This window comes from Chrysemys picta, chromosome 5 (assembly GCF_011386835.1).
Source record: "Chrysemys picta bellii isolate R12L10 chromosome 5, ASM1138683v2, whole genome shotgun sequence".
NCBI classification, from domain to species: Eukaryota; Metazoa; Chordata; order Testudines; family Emydidae; genus Chrysemys; species Chrysemys picta.
In genome coordinates, this window is record NC_088795.1 from 25,223,429 (window position 1) to 25,240,401 (window position 16,973).

At 38.4% G+C, this 16,973-nt stretch overlaps 1 protein-coding gene across 3 annotated transcripts in view; it reads right to left on the minus strand.

The window, feature by feature from the left end:
- The window catches only part of PKD2 (polycystin 2, transient receptor potential cation channel), a 42,770-nt gene that overhangs the window by 12,959 nt on the left and 12,838 nt on the right, over positions 1 to 16,973 (minus strand). For all 3 annotated transcript variants that reach the window (XM_065597525.1, XM_065597523.1, XM_065597524.1), the window contains exons 3-9: positions 13,253 to 13,386; positions 10,961 to 11,211; positions 9,972 to 10,196; positions 8,443 to 8,671; positions 6,235 to 6,405; positions 3,552 to 3,733; positions 2,611 to 2,731 (exon numbers count right to left, since the gene is read on the minus strand). In XM_065597525.1, the coding sequence (XP_065453597.1) occupies positions 2,611 to 2,731; positions 3,552 to 3,733; positions 6,235 to 6,405; positions 8,443 to 8,671; positions 9,972 to 10,196; positions 10,961 to 11,211; positions 13,253 to 13,386 (1,313 nt within the window). The remainder of the gene's footprint in view (positions 1 to 2,610; positions 2,732 to 3,551; positions 3,734 to 6,234; positions 6,406 to 8,442; positions 8,672 to 9,971; positions 10,197 to 10,960; positions 11,212 to 13,252; positions 13,387 to 16,973) is intronic.

Genomic DNA, 16,973 nt, shown 5'->3' on the forward strand with positions numbered 1-16,973 from the left:
TAGGACTATTCTGCAATAAGTGTTCTGTTCGCATGCAAAAAGCATATATTTTCATTTTTTTTTTTCTCTCAAAGGAACCTTTAAAAATGTACATCAATATATCACTGTACCACAGCCAAAGGCCAGGACAATTAAAAGGAAAGGCTGGAGTCCCATCCTTGACTTATGCTCATTTTTCCTTCAATTCACAAGTGCATGATTTAAAAATGCTGCTGTTTTTGATACATCTTTCCTAACTTTGTATCACAATGTCAGTGACTGCTCTACAGGAGCTCTCAACACAATTCCATTCAACCCTTATGACAATACCCGAAAATGGTAATGAGCACACAAAATATGGTGTAGTACTGCAAATTCCCTGACAGGCCTTAACATTATAACAAGATAGCAGCCATGGAGTAGGAGGCTCACGCTACTACTTAACATAACAAAAGAAGTAGGCCACACCCATAAGTGATGCTGTTACTTAATCTAATTAAAAGGGCTTTTTCCTCCTGTAAAATACCATCCTCCATTTGTTTAACTTTCTGAGATGTTCCACAATGGATTTCAAACCTGCTTACTGTCCCTCCTAAGTTCAAGTGTGCCATGTTCTGTTTGCTAGCTCACTCTTCCTCAGGCCAGTTACATTTTTAACAAATTTCTTAATCTCATAATAATTATAACAGAATAGATGCACTCAACACCTATCACACACAAACAATGTAACATCCAAAAAGTATATTAGATAAGAGACATCATGAAATAACGAAGGTTGTTTCAGACAATAGTACTTAATTAACCACAGAATCAATGTCAGAAAAATCTTGTCCTATATAATAGGTTATCAGCAGTATACCAAATCACCATGTGGGAGCCCCAGGTTTGGGAAGAACTGAAATTTCCACACCATATTGGTGGTAACATTAGGGTGATGGTTAAGGCTAAGATTTTGTCATGTATATTTTTAGTAAAAGTCAGTGACAGGTCACTGGCAATAATGAAAAATTCACGGAAGCCTGTGACCTGTCACTGACTTTTACTAAAAATATCCATGACAAAATGAGGAGCTTGGGCAGTTGCGGGTGGGCTGGGAGTTCCAGGGTCCCCCTCCGCTTGCGGCTCCGAAGTTTGGAGCTCCGGGGGTCCCCCCCGACACCAGTGGCAGCCGGGAGCTCTAGGGGTCCCCGTGGCCGTCCACAGAGATCCCCCCACCGCCCACGGTGGCCAGGAGCGGCGGGGGTCCCCTCTGCCGCTGGTGGCAGGGGACCCTGAAACTCCCAGCTGAGGCTGGCTGAAGTCATGGAGGGCTTTGGAAGTCACGGAATCCGTGCCTTCCGTGACTAAATAGCAACCTTAGTGATGGTATTTGAAAGCATTAATAACAGTATCTAATGAATGGAAAAGTATATAAAGGTAGTGGGAGTGGCTTTGAAATTGCTCTCATCACCCAATGTGATTGGTCTGTGGATGAAGCATGCCAAGGGAAAATTACTACTCATATTAAAAGATTGGGTTATTTTTAAATCTGGAATAGAATTTTCAAAACCACTGAAGTCCCTAAATCACTTAAGTCCCATTTTCAAAAGTGACTTTGGCATTTAGCAGCTTAAGTTTCACTGAAAGAAAAAAATCAAGGTGACTTTGGCTCCTAAGTCCTATGAAAATTTTTACCTTTGCTCTCTCTCCACAAAGCCTTGTAGATTTTCCTTCTAGGGGCTAGGTTGCTACAAGGGAGCCCCAATTAGCTCTAAAATCATTAACACCCCAGTCAAAACAAGTTAGGTCCCATCTTTTCTCTACATCTTATTCAAGAAAGCGTACCACTGCTGCGTAAATATTTTAAAATATTTTAACATATATAGTGTTGTTGGACACACCCAGCAGTTGGAGGAGGAGATTAGAAAGACACTGACTTTTGGACAAGCTTATTTTCATGATGGACATACCACTATCAAAATTAATGCCTTCAATGTCTCTGCAAATTGCTCCGATCTTGCAAAAATTTGTCTGTCAGACTACCAGCAATTGCACCACAAAGTCAAAGCAACTTTCAATAGGTTGTGAACGGTTCTGATCTCATGAATATTGCATCTAACAATGAAAAATGATTTGTGGGGGATGAGTGTCTCTTTCACTCCCAACCCCTGAATTCATTAAAAGAATGTGATACGTATTCAGTCCAGTAATAACGGGTACTGCACAGACTCACTTAATGGTAGTCTAACGTTTCAATTCCTTCTTCAGATTACAGTAACATCCAGCCCCTGAACATGAGCACTGTTTATCAATAAAGATGCAGTATGTATGGGGGGAGTATTGTAATTCCTCACCATAATGCTATTGATCTACTTGGGAAGAGCTTATATAGCAAGTCACTGGTTAGATTTCAGAAGAAATAAAATATTCTTGAATCAGGAAAACATTTGAAGGGCTGTGGCAGGGGCAGGGAGATGCAATGCAACTTTATTTTGAAAGTGTAGAGATGGGCATCTGTTGAAGGTTAAGTTCCCAGTTGTGTTGTAAGCTTACTGTCACCCAAAAATAATAGGAGTGAGAGATGTAAAGATAAAAGTAACTGAAAACTCAAGTGTGACACCTGCCCCCCTCCATAAACAAAGGCTTACATACCAAAAGAATGAAGAACATAAAGAACACAAAAGTAGTGAAATAAATTGGTCCCAAAATTCTGTTAGCTTCTTCAATCTCTGTAAAGTTAAAGTCTCCCAAAATGATGCGGAACTGAGTAAAGCTTTAAAAACAAAACAAAAACATGTCCAGCTGTTAAAACATTTTTGAATTCTGGCAGCAATTTGTGACATTTCACTCTATTTTGAGCTAAGCATTTTCATTATCGAGTGGGATGGAGGGAAGAGGAAGCGTGGTAGGGGAACTATATTTTTTGAATGATAGTCAGTTGCTGTGCTAATTAAATTTTCATCCCATCACTAATGTCCTCACAGTTGAATAGAGCCTAACTGAACTAAATCCAACCTCTCTTTACACATAAGACATTTTAAAATCACCATTACGCTGTACAACTTGGAATAATTACTGTCTATTAAGCAATGTTTAACTATTAGTTACATGTAGTTATCAGGATGTTCTGCAGTTTTTAGGGTACTATGCAATCACTCAGTAACTAAATGTATGTCACTAGTGCAACGTAAAGTAACAAATGGTCAGTGATAAATTCTCAAAACCCTATGACTTCCACCTATTTGAAAGAGTTGCCCATCTCTTCAGATGTTAAGAAAAAAAAGAAGTCTTTATGTTTAATATAATTTTTGTCAGGACATACTTGCAGTTCTTAGGAAAATGATTGAATTTATTATATGCAATTGTCATATTTTGTATTGTAGAGTGACTTTTTTTCAACAAAAGTATATTGAAACAGTTTTTAGAAAGTTTAACCTACAAGTTTTTAGAAATCCCATATACCTACAAAAACAGTCAGCGCTATAGAATTTTTATATTTATCTGGGAGCTATAATAAAACCTTCTGTCTTCGATGAGGTAGCTGAGGTCATTTGCTGATGTACTGAAGAGCTGTTTTTTATTATTATACTTACACACACTCTTGGAAAGTGCTGAAGTCATCAACTTGAGTGCCAAACACAAGGTAAGCCAGCTGAGCATATGCTAAGAAAATAATGAAAAACATAATAGCAAAGCCAATGACATCTTTGGCACAGCGAGACATGGTGGTGGATAACTGGTTCATTGTTCTGTTGAAGCTGACAAATTTGAAGAGCTGTTAAAAAAAAGGAAATAGATGTAAAAACATGACAGACAACTACTAATGAATGAGCAGCTTTCCAACCTTTCACGTGCAAAGTGTATTCAAATCTGATAGCACTTAACATTGAAGACACAGAAAATCAATCTACTTTTATTTTTAGAACTATCCCTTCTACCAAAGCACTCATACTGTACTAGAAATGAGAGGAAAATTCAGTGAGGGGGAACCAAATTTCCAATCCTGCTTCACTATATGCGCACGCTGGTTTTATTGCAGTGTTGGGCTGCTAATATTAGAACTATTTTGAAGGGTGACAAATATTGAAGCATGCCTTTTTAAGAAACCTCCATACAGGCTTGTTGGGTTTTTTGTTTTCTATTTAAACGCAAAGAAAGAGTCAGGAATTTTCAATTTTTATTTCTTAACAGTCACCATCTCTTGAGCGTAAAAACTGCACATAGTTATGCTTTGTTTTATATTTTATATCATAGTGGTAGAATACACAAGTCACTTGGTAGATTAAGAGTGAATTTGTGTGTTACTTCCTAAAGCATACAGAGGGAATTCTTTCTCCACTGATCTAATGCTAAAATGCCCATTCATTAGATAGCTTCACCAGTTCATTAAACAAAAAAGTTTCCCTCTAGAACTCATTACATCTAGAGGACAGAAAGCAAAGACGGACATGGACAGAAAAAACTATCATGGGAGAGCCATTCAAATGCCAAGATTTGGATTTACCAGAGCACTTTAAATAGTCCCATGTAGTATGCATTTATATCTCAAGGTTCCCTCCTCCACATCAAAATACACTGAGTTACTATCAACTTCATTTCCAGAAATTAATAGATTACTAGAATATTTTGGAAGCATAAAATGAGATCATAGGAGAGCCAGAGGAATTTTTATATACTTTATAACCGACTTCCTGCAAGGTGGTGAAGCTGTAATAGAAGTGTCCTACAGCTAGGGGCAATGGAAATCTGTCAAAATAGGGTCCTCCAAAAACAGTGATTCCCAACCCTTTCATTCTGTTACAGCCCCGTGTAGAAGTTCTGTCTGTTACCAGAGGTATAGAAAGCAATGTTGCAGTGGCAGCACTATACGGTGCCACTGGTGGGAAAGGAAAGCTAGGAACATATAGAGTGGCAGCCCCACATGATCCTTCAGAAATCCCTGTGCCCTCCAGGTTCGAAATCGCTGCTCTAAAATCTAGTTATCTGAAGTGCAGTTCTATTCTGAAAAGTGACTACACATATAGCACCTTCTTACTCAAGAAATCAGCTCTCTTGGCATATTCAGAGTTATAGCGACTAATTTTAAGTAATACAAGTTAAATTGTTACTAGTTTTTACTTCTCTCAGCCCTGCTAAGACTCAGCTGGATTCTATTCTTTCATTCATCAGCAGAACTGTTAACTTTAGTTCTGGTGAGTTGTACATGAACAAACCCACTGAGGGCTGATTGTGACACCTGTGCAACCCTGAGGGCCTGATTCAGCCCAAATAAACTTTATTACTAGCAATTATGTGTGGAAGGAATAACCCAGCATGACTCTCAGATCTTAGGATAAGCTGTCAGGGATGAGAGTTAGGAAAGACCTCTTTTTTCTTGTAAAACAAGCACACATGATGTGAAAATCACTGAAACACATTAAACATGGAACCCCAGGGTGTCAATATTAGAGTCTATCCCCATTTTTAAAAAGTTTCTAGGCCTGTCAGTTGTGAAAATAGTTTCAGCATTAAAAACTGCCAATATTATCTAGCCTTTACCTAGAGAAATTAAAACAGCACAAGCAGAGGTATGAACTTGCTCCATTTTAAAGCTTAGTTATTAAATGGCAACTGGTTCAATGAAGCTAGTCTTCTTATCCTAACATTTCATAGAAATGGTCTGACAGAAAACAGTTTTAAACCAGCTGCCCTAGTTTAAGTCTTTGCTGCTGATGTAATGTCAGTTTTGACTAAATCATAAAAAGCTACAAAAAGGGAAGAAAACAAAACAAAGTGAAAGGTAACAAGGAAGACTCCAGGAAAGCAAAAGTATCATATTTAACACTAATGAGTACGTAGCCTCAACACAGCAGTCATGGAATCCATGTGTTTTAGAAACTATCCATGACTTAACATTATAGGACTTTTGTATATGGGTTGATTGATGAAAGGGCAACAGCTCCACCAGGTTGGGAGAGAACAGGAACTAATTAGGGCTAGTGACTTGTCACTGGATCAAGGAATATATATAATTTACTGTGAGCACTATTAGCATTAGCAATATTCACTGATTCTTTTTTCTAAAATTAGGTTTCAAGATTATAGCCCTGTTTTCACTTGCACATAGCTATGCTTTTGGTCTGAAATTTTCCATGGTTAGCCTCAGCAGAAACGTGAGCAAGCCTGGAATGCATTTGGTTGTTTCCAAGGTGCAGAAACAAATCAAAGATATTTCTTGCAGTTACATTAGTATGTGTGTTAAAGAGCTTCATTCCAATCTGAAGTATTAGGATTTACCTTAATCCAGACAAAAAACACAGTGACAGCAGCAACGTTGTTGAATTGTATTTGCCAGTATGCCAAAGGTTCAAAATTGGGGAAAGCGTTTTGATCTTCCAGCTGCTTCTTCAGTAACATGTCCACTGTTGACCTTCTATACATGTTAATTCCTATAGCTGCTACTGATAGCTGAGTAGAAAAGAAATACATAAACAATAAGAAACACTTGACTGAATAGGTTTTAAATGCCACTACATAAATAGATTGCCACACTGGCCTTTCCAAGAAAAAAAAAAAAAAACAAAAAAAACCCACGATCAGTGCCTACGGACTAGATCCAGCCCACATGACGTTTATTGTGGTCTGCAGGACATTCAGAATCAAAGCTTTCACTTAAAATAAAGTTTCTAGCCCTCCTGTGTGCCAAATACCTTCTAAACATGAGCATAGTTTATAGCCTGGTCTACACTGGGGGGCTGAGGGGTGTCGATGTAAGATACGCAACTTCAGCTACGGGAATAGCGTAGCTGAAGTCGACATATCTTATTTCGACTTACCTCCCGTCCTCATGGCTCGGGATCGACGGCCGCGGCTCCCCCGTCGACTCCGCTACCGCCGCTCGCCCAGGTGGAGTTCCAGAGTCGACGGGAGAGCGTTCAGGGATCGATATATCGCGTCTAGACAAGACGCGATATAGCGATCCCCGATAGATCGATCGCTACCCGCCAATCTGGTGGGTAGTCTGGACGTACCCTAAATCGATGCATTAATGTCTGCCTAATGTCTGATACAATGAATCAGATCAACTACTCTGTCTCTATATTGATCATTTTAGCGGATAGACTGGACAACGGTTTCAGGAGTGAACCCCACTGGGATTGGAAAATGGGAGTTGCTGGAGGGAAGGAAATATAGAGAAGGGAAAAGAACAGAGGAGATTCACAAAGACCAGGGAGAGAAAGAAGAGGAAGAGAAATTAAGGGCAGGAATAACGGTGGCCTAAAGAGGGAGCAAATTTTCTGAGTGATGAAGTGCCAATAATGCACAGAACAAATAATGACTAACTACATGTTTAGCTATTACCATGATGGTCAACTTCCACCCTTGATCATCATCAAAATCTTTTAATGACATCAGTGAACACGGCACTGTGCATTCTGGGAGCATATAGTCCTGAATTTGTACTGGCCCATGGACCATAATTACACATAGAATTCAGCCCTCTCCCCTGCATGAGCTAGAGAACACTGAAACACAGTCTAGAATAAAAATGAAGAAGCTGCTGGGTCCTGGTACCATGCTCATTTCAATCGTTACATTATTGGCAAATGTTTTTGTATAAAGCAAAGTTGGCAAAACCCCAGCACAGTGGTCTACATCATGGATTACACAGGAGCCTGAAGTTCAAAACTAAATTTTTCACCCCATACAAAGAGAACATTCTGTCTACTTTATCAGGAAGCCAAACTTGACATGTACTATATGGAAATCATGCTGGTGCAGGCTGTGCTGGACAATCAATTACACACTCTGGCACTTGGGTCTGGTTGGCAAGTAGCAAGCAATGTCATTCAAAACTTGTTATTAGCTCGCTAAATATCGGAATAAAAACACTAAGATTTGTTAGTATTACTTTGCAAATATACTCAGAGACACCCACACCCTCTCTCAAAGGGCCCAAAAGTGTTGGCTTTAAAGCAGAGGATGTTGTCACTGGAATGGCACTCAAAAATCATTGCATCAGCTGGTATTTGATGTCCGGAAGAATGGGAGAGCCACGGTAAAGCAGAATTTGTTATAGTTTCCTCTCCTCATGGCTGTCCCTGCAGCTTCAAGAATCATTGGAAGAAAATTATTTCAAAATAGCTTTGTACAGAGGGAAAGAGGTTAAAAACCTGAGAGATGCTAAAAATCCCTCTGTACACCGTAGAATCCTTTCAGATCCTCGCCTAAAGATACCACTGAATAGGAGAATCAAGGAAATTCAGCAAAATATACATAATCATCTAAATTGTGATACCCTTTCTCACACTGAATAGTACCTTCTGCCGTGAGTAATCTCACTGAAATCATGTCATTAGAATGTGGTTACTATCCCCTTCAGCACACATTTGTCCCCTATACCCATGCTACTAGTACTGAGTGCACAGAACACTTCCAGAAAACCCCCTCAAAGAAAGCAGTACTAGAATATCATAAAGATTCATATCCAAAAGCATTACTCACCACAATGATGAGGATATCGAGACAATTCCAGAGACTCCTGAAGTAATGCAGTTTATGGATGCGAATTTCCAAGATCTCTTCTACAATATAATAAAGGGTGAATAGACAAAAGGCTATTTCGCAGGCTGCCAGGAAGAAATCAAAAGTAGAAATGTAGTGGATAAGCTTCACTGGCTGAAACTGCCAAGATGTAATGAGGCCTCCAGTTGCTGGAAACTCCACTAATAACCTGCATTTAAAAAAAGAAAACAAAAATAATATGTTTGAGACCAGACCCTGAAAATTACTTCAGCAGCATAAGCCTGGACTTTTAAAATTTGTCAGCAGGAAGTTTTACAAAAATCTAACAGTAGTAGAAAAACATTTTCATGGGTTTTAATTTTTAAATTTTTTTAGAGCTAAAATTAATAAGGATGGAAATTGTTTGACTTAGAAATTCCTATATGGTAACATTTTAAAGTATGTGCACAATTTTGCACTCAGGTGACACACACAAGACGACGTATAAGGCAAGATTGTATGTACACAAATCCCTAATTTGCACATAGATATCTTCTGTTGCACTCACACTTTAAACTTTGGTCCCTACTGTCTGCAACCTGAGTACCAGGAGATGAAGTTGGTCTGTCTAATTTCACTTTCCAGGTTAAATGTAATACAAAAAACCTCAACCAGCAATTTTAAAAAATGTTGGCCTTTTCATAATTGTAGGTGCTGTTAATAATACATGTAAGGATTTTTTTGTGTGCAACTATTTTAAGACTCAGCACTGTCCCTTTGGAACAGAGTCACTGATTTCAGATCGTTTTGGTAACTGCATTTATAAATATAATTTAAAGCAAATATTGGGATTTTTTTAAAGTCATGGAAAAATCCTGATTTTTACAAAGCATAGTTATGTAGTACATCTTTCAGAATATAAACTTCCCATTCCATGTAGCTACATGGTTCCTTAACTCATTAGGATAAATCATCCTCAACATCAAAAAGATGCTCTCATAATCTGACTCAGGCTATACTGCCTTCAGCTAATCTTTTTCAAATGTACAAAGTGTTTCTATATTTGGTAGTGATAGTGGACAGAAATACCAAACACAATGAGAAATTCATACTTTCTTTTCAAACAGGAGTTACTTGGGAAAAAAAACCTTAAAAAAAAAACACCCACACATTTGACACTTCAAAATTGTCAGTTAGAAGGAAGTAGTACACAAGAGAAAAGTGGCTAGGCTCTGTGGACGTGCTGTACAGGATACTCAGGTGTCTTTTCTAGTGACTCCCCGAGGGGAATAGATGCTAAACAACTCCAAGGACTATCCAAATGTAAGCATTTGGGATGAAAATCATCAGCAATACAAATAACTCTTCCTTTTGCTGAAACGTTCCAAGAGGCTCTCACTTCACCTACATAATAAGATTCAGTGCATATTGATCAATTCCCATGATACAAAATAAAGCAGATCCCATATCTACTGTTTGTGCAATGTCATTTGAGAGAACATACATGCTATCCAAAGTTTTATAAATACCTGACAATACAGAATAGATTGATGTTCGCATTGTACACAGAGAAATCAATAAAGGCTGCTCTGGTCCCTCTATCCAGCCACAAGTGTTTCTTAAGGTTAGCAATCTGTGCGGCTGTCTCCTCTCTGCTTCGTGACAGATCCTGATAATAACCAGCCCCACTGTATGAGGCAATCAACCCCCAGTGGCTGCTCCCATTCAAATCTTGTTCATTGGTGTAAGTCCAACTAGTTTAAGACAGCAAGAGAAGAATACATTAATTACTCTTTTCATATGTAACAGCATATATACAAAAGCTTGATCACGTAAATTATAGCAATTGGGATTTTTTTTTAAAAGAGATATTAATAAGAAAGTTGTGGTATCTGTAACCTGGAAAGAAGCACTAGAGGGTCTCTTGATATTAACAGACAAAATTAATAATAAAGATAGATAATGACAAGTCACAGTAAATTAACTATGTCTTGACAACAGAATACTCTCAATTGGCACAGGGAGTTGTATTCTCTTAGTGAAACGAAAAGCAGCATTTTCATATAATAATTTACAAACACCACTGTGAGGGAGACAAGTAGTATTTCCACTTTGTGCATGGGGAAGACAATTTAACCAAAGACTCACAGTGAGTAAGCAGTAAAATCCAGAATTAGAAGTCGAGACTTCTGGCTTCAACTGTCATGCTTCGATCACGTTGCATTTCTAGGCAATGGAAATACCTGTTTGTAGCAGACTTGGATGTACCTAAACCAGTAAGGCCAAGAACAGAGTCTTCTACAGAACCAATAGACTGATTTCATACAGGTGGAAGAAACTAATTTAGAGTTGACAACTGTTTTAGATTTAACTGTAAAGGAAGAGTTTACATGCAGAACATGCAATAATTAAGATGTTGCTTTTGGCAGGTACCAGATATCATTGGAGAATCAGCTAAAAATGCCCATAGAATTGCAGAACACACACTTGGCTATGTGGATGCGAGAGAAATACATACGCTGTTCCATTCCGGAGCCCAAAAGGAGCAGTATCTTCATTAGCAACAGAATAAACGTCATAGCATTCTTTAATTTCATCTTTTAAATCCTCAGGTATTGAGCATGACCCATTTCTCACTTTCACTTGCCGAACACGAGGCACCCCCAAAAGCAGATTTTCGTAATAAATGAAACTTTTGTTTTCTGCCACGGTTTTATTGTTGTACCACATCTCCCAGTACAGACCATCCAGCAAAGGGCCTTCTGTGAACTGAGGAGGAAGAAAGAATGTTAGGGATGCTAAGTTCATTCAGAGCCAACACTCAGTATTTTTATACACCTCCATTCCTGCCAAGGATGTGTTTTATATTGCGATTGTTCGTTTTTGTCTATTAACAGAAAAAATTCTTGCTACATAAAGTTACTTAGCAAAAAGTCCTCTTAGCTAACTAAGTGTTGATGGGTTCCAAGGGAATTTCCCCAACCCACCATGATCAGAAGTATGATAACTATGCTACGTTCACTGGGCAAAGGATTAAAGAGAGGAAGAATGAACGATTCTGAGTTTTTAGAAATGGAGCGATCCTCTGTGGCCATGTCTGCACTAGGGAAAACATTCCCACTAAAGCTACCATGAATTCAGCTACATGCAGCTCTCTTCTTCACTCATATTTATGCTCTTTGCAGTTGAGAGTCATTAAAGCACTGTTCTGCATGTTTGATACAAAAATCTATGTGGCTGCTTGAGTTACAAAAATAAGAGATATGAAACTTAAAATATATCAAAGTGGCTTATGAAAAATGATTAGTAGGCTTAAATAGGTAAAATTTCCAAAAGTGCCCAAATGACTTAGGAGCTCGTCTTTTTTCAAAACTGACTTTGGCACTTAGGCGCCTAAGAGCCTTTAAAAGTCAATGGAACTTAGGCGCTTAAGTGCAAAAGTCATTTTAAAATTTTTTACTCAGTCTACAGACTAGTGTGTTTTCTGGAAGATGGGAGGAATACAAAATAATTTTGATATATTGAAATATTCTAATTATTTTTAGTACATTAACTGCTCCTGAATACACAGTGCAAGAATTAGTACATAGGGTTGCTATGTGTCGTGCTTGGGCAGACTGCTACAGCCACACCCTGTCGATGCAAGACTACTGCACCGGCACATTGCAGGACTAGGACTGATAATGGCTCAGAAGGAGTGAAAGGTCAATGATCAGCAAACAAAGGCCCAAATGTCACACAGAATTATGCATGTAGTTAGCCTGAAATGCAAGTAGTACAGTAGAACCTCAGAGTTACGAACATTGTGGGAATGGAGGTTGTTCGTAACTCTGAACAAAACGTTATGGTTGTTCTTTCAAAAGTTTACAACTGAACATTGACTTAATACAGCTTTAAAACATTATTATGCAGAAGAAAAATGCTTTTAACATCTTAATTTAAATGAAACAAGCACAGAAACAATTTCCTTATCCTGTCAAATCTTTTTTAAACTTTCTTTTTTTTAGTAGTTTACATTTCACACGGTACTGTACTGTATTTGTTTTTTTCTCTTTTTTTTGTCGCTGCTGTTGCCTGATTGTGTACTTCTGGTTCCGAATGAGGTGTGTGGTTGACCAGTCAGTTCATAACTCTGAGGTTCTATTGTACCAATGAAATCAACAGGACTCCTAATAACAACACTTGATGTAACACACATCAGCAACTCTACAGGTGTGTCACGTCTTAGGTCAGTAATGTCCAGACCTGATAAGTAACTGTATTAGTATATCAGAACCAAATATATTCTCTCTCGGGACCTGAACTAAGATTTAAATCCAGGTTCTAGAAGTGAATCTAGCAAGTGTTCATCTATTGTGACATCTAGATTCCTAAATTCAACACTTGTAATGGATTGCATTTAGTAACTGTGGCCTTGTCTACACTACAAAGATTTGCTGGTGTAGTATACCAACAAACCCTCCTAGTGTAGATGCAGCTTATAGTGACACAAGAGTGTTTTTACTCATATAGCTTATTCCAGTTTGCTGAACAAAATAAGCTTCAGTAGCAAAGCACTTAATTGCACTCTGTGTATACTGTGTCTACACTAGAGCTTTTGCCAGGATAAAACTGTAGTTACAAACAAAAAAAATTATTACATCCCCAGGCAACATTGCTGTACAGTACTGGCAAAAGTGTAGACCAGACCTAAGAGCATTTGTTGATTACGATGGCGCATTTAAGAGATATTTACAGATTAAAGCTGAGAGTCCAGAGGGGGAAAAATAATGAATTTATAGTGACAAGAAGATAATTTTTTTCCCTTCACCTTCCAGAAGTCCTCCATGGTGGATAAGGTTTTGAAATTGGTTTTCTCCATTTTCGATAAAGGCGTTTCCAGGAAGAGCTGTGACATTACCCTAGTGTAATAGTACATACTGGAACTCACCATCCCATAAGTCACTGCAGGAGACATTTTTTGGTAGGGAGGAGAAAAAGAGGAAACCACGTTTAAAATGCTTATTTCAAAAACATCCAAATGTATTTTACACAGAAATGTTAACATTTCTAAATAGGAGAAAACATAAGGCAAGCTTTTCCCTATCACCAAGCCCCCAATAATCACCATTAATCACTCCAACGTGATTTTATGCTATGTTTACGCAGCAATTAAAAACCCGTGGCTGGCTGTGCCAGCTGAATTGGGCTCATGGGGCTAGGGCTAAGGGGCGATTTAACTGAGGTGTAGACATTGGGGCTCAGGCTGGAGCCCCGACTCTAGGACCCTGAGAGGTGGGAGAGTCCCAGAGCTCGGGCTGCAATCCAAGCCAGCTAGCACGGGCCAGTTGCAGGTGGCTAACTGCAGTGTAGACCTACCCTTAGTGTAAAAGGAATACAGAATAGACACGTCAATCAGCTTTAAAATACTCAATGTTAAAACTCCACTTTCTTGAGTTAGCTTATTATTTATAATTATAAGTATTTATTATTAAACTTCTAAAATAATAATTGGTAAGGAAAGGGATATGTGCAGTAACATTAAAAGATCTTTTAATTAGAAAACCCTGAATACGGATTTAGTTTTTGCTCCTATTGGACCAAGTCCTTGGCTGAGAACCATATAGCACAAGTTATAGTGGGATGGAAAGATGACTTTGGTTTCTTTGATCCTTGGGTCATGGAATGCAGGACCAATCCCTAGTCAAAAGTTAGAGCAGCCCACTGCAGGGATGGAAGTGGCACAGGATTCTCTAAATCAGGCCTACACCACTAGAATAATCTCCTTTGAACCAGGCTAATCCTTCAAATGCTGGATATGCTAGCTCAGTCAGATTCTGCTACTAGCATAGCACAGAACAGCTGAAAGACTGCCACATTTCTAAAGCAATTGCAGGAGTTGTGTTCCATCACCTTCGAACATTTGACATTTCCCTGTAGTAAGGCTGTGCTGTGGCTCCTGCCCATTGCATTTCTCCCATCACAGAGTGATACCAATGTGACCCCTAGTCAGTTTTATCCTCTACTTCTACAAGCCATACTGGAGTTGCTAAGTGTAGTAGTAGTAGCAGATGCAGTGTTCTCTAACACTGCAGACTATTCACAGAGGAGGCAATGGTCACTGGCTACTCGTAGACATACTGCTTCCTCTATGCACCATTAGGAACGGACATTGAAAATGACCAAATTCCTGATTCAACAATGTATTTAAGCATTTAAGTAATCCCATCCCTATGCAGCAAAGCACTTGAGCACATGCTTACTCATGCAGTTATAGGCTTTGCTGCATAGGGATAGGATTACTCATACACAAAGTTAAGCACAGTTAAATGCACCGCTGCATCAGGGCCTAAGAGTGCATCCCTTGCTTCTCCTCACTCCTTTAAAATAGGGCCACGTGCACAAGCAGCAGCATAGGTGCCATTCTGGAGGGATGAGGCAGGTGGAAGGGTGAGGCAAGGAAGGCCCAAAACCCCCAGAAAAGCTCAAATGAGGAGAAGACAGAGGAAAGGAACAGGATATCTAATAGCAGGGCATATCAGGAAAGGTAAGATTTGGCCCCTCGCGTATAATACAATAGCATCTTCCCAGTTGGAGTGAACAGGGCACAGCCACCAGAAAAGACTGACACAACAGAGAATTAGGCCCCCAACTTAAAGACTGCATCAACACTACAACTATAAACATAAGGCCATTGCGAGATCCAGTTATAGCATAGTTAAAGTTAATGGGTGGACAGTACCTAACCCGGTTACAGGGACACTGTTAAAACCCTGGAAAGTCGAATACCACAGCCCATTTTGAGGGATGGAATTAGGTCCAGGCTTTATACCAATTTTTAACCTTGTTGTGGTGACAGAGTCCTTTGACTACTATATAGTATAAACAGAGTTAAGAAAAGTTAAACTCCCCTATAAATAAGACTATTTATTTTCTTTAAATAAAGAACAAGAACTATTTCTTCAAGCTTTTCTTCTATGTCGTACGGTGAGTGGTGAGTGGATGCAGGACACTGACCTTCAGTCAATTTCTTAATTTAAAAATACTAGTACATATGAAATTCTCTCTCTTTCTTTTCTTGTACTGAAAAATGACCATCCAAATTATGCCAAACAATAACCGCAGGACATACTGAATGAACTGTGAAAACTCAAGAGCAAACTGCTTGGGGGGGGGAGGGGGAGAGAGACAAATATGTTTAAAATGCCTTTTTAACTGAAACAAAGGGCTATACTAATTTTCAAAATACTGTAGTTCCCCTCTCCTCCATTAAAAAAACAATTTGAAAGGAAAATTGTGCATGAAACCTTTGTAGTTAAATGGTCTGCAGGCAAAAACATTTTATGCGAGTTTGCATCAAGTTATTCAGCTGATGGATCTGTTAACATTTATATCTTCTAGCAGTGCTAAAATTCTACAGGGAAATAAACTGTAGATCTACATCAAGGCCTTGTATACCCTGGCTTCTCTCTTTTTTTTTTTTTTTTTTATTAAATCTCTCACTGTTGCATTTCCATTGGTGCTAGTATTGAAAGTCCATTGGGGTTTTTACCACTGTATCATCTAGACTAGTTCTGAGTAGGGTTAGATGACACAGTGATACAAATGCTGGTACCACGTTTACACTACTTCACCTGACATGCTAATGGTATGGTACTACTGGTACTAAAAATTTAAGGAAAATACCAGAGTAGATAAAGAAGTCATACTTGGTCTCAAAGCTACAACTTTATACTTTAGTTTAAAATTTTCATTGGCATTTTATTTGAGGCACTGAAAATATTTAATTGTGGATTTATTGCCAGTGCTAAAAATAAAGAGCATAAAAAATATGCCAGCTTTCCGGAATGATATTAACCAGCAGCAAGTAATTGTTTTGCTAGGCAAGTAAAAGATTTGTTTTATCACCACCACGAGGAAAGTCGGTGAATAGATTTTATGTTTAGACTGGCAAATTTTCATGATTGTTTTGCAAGGCTGAAGTCTGGAGCAGAACAAGGACACCCCCCCCCCCCCCCGTTTCCCTGCATTATGTTTGAACCACTAAACCATATAAAAAAAACAAGTATCTGTTTTAGCCATTGCACATGGCATATTTGAATGAGCTACTTTGTGTGTAACAGTATTAAAAATGAAACTCTAAAAAGATTATTTTTGGAGAGATTTTATTTAAAAAAAAATTATATTCAGAACCTCTAATAATTCCAAGCACTATGTAATACCATACTTATATTATTTCCTACAACCTTGGTCAGCTGCCTAAAATCCTTTAAAAAGTTATTTTGCCTCAATAACTAAGAGGAATCTGTACTTGAGTTTATTCTACAAACTAGATCATGGTGTATTAATAAAAACCTAAAATACTTCTGTTAAAAGTTAAAAAAAAAATCTTTAACATTTTCAGTGTTTAGATAAAGGAATGTTTTTTACTTCTGATGCTTCCATTGTAAAAGCACAATATGCTAACAGCACAAACTCTAATGTAGAAGACCTCCCAGTATGTATTCTGAATATGGTTCTAGGGTTCTAAAATATCCTACATTGCACACACA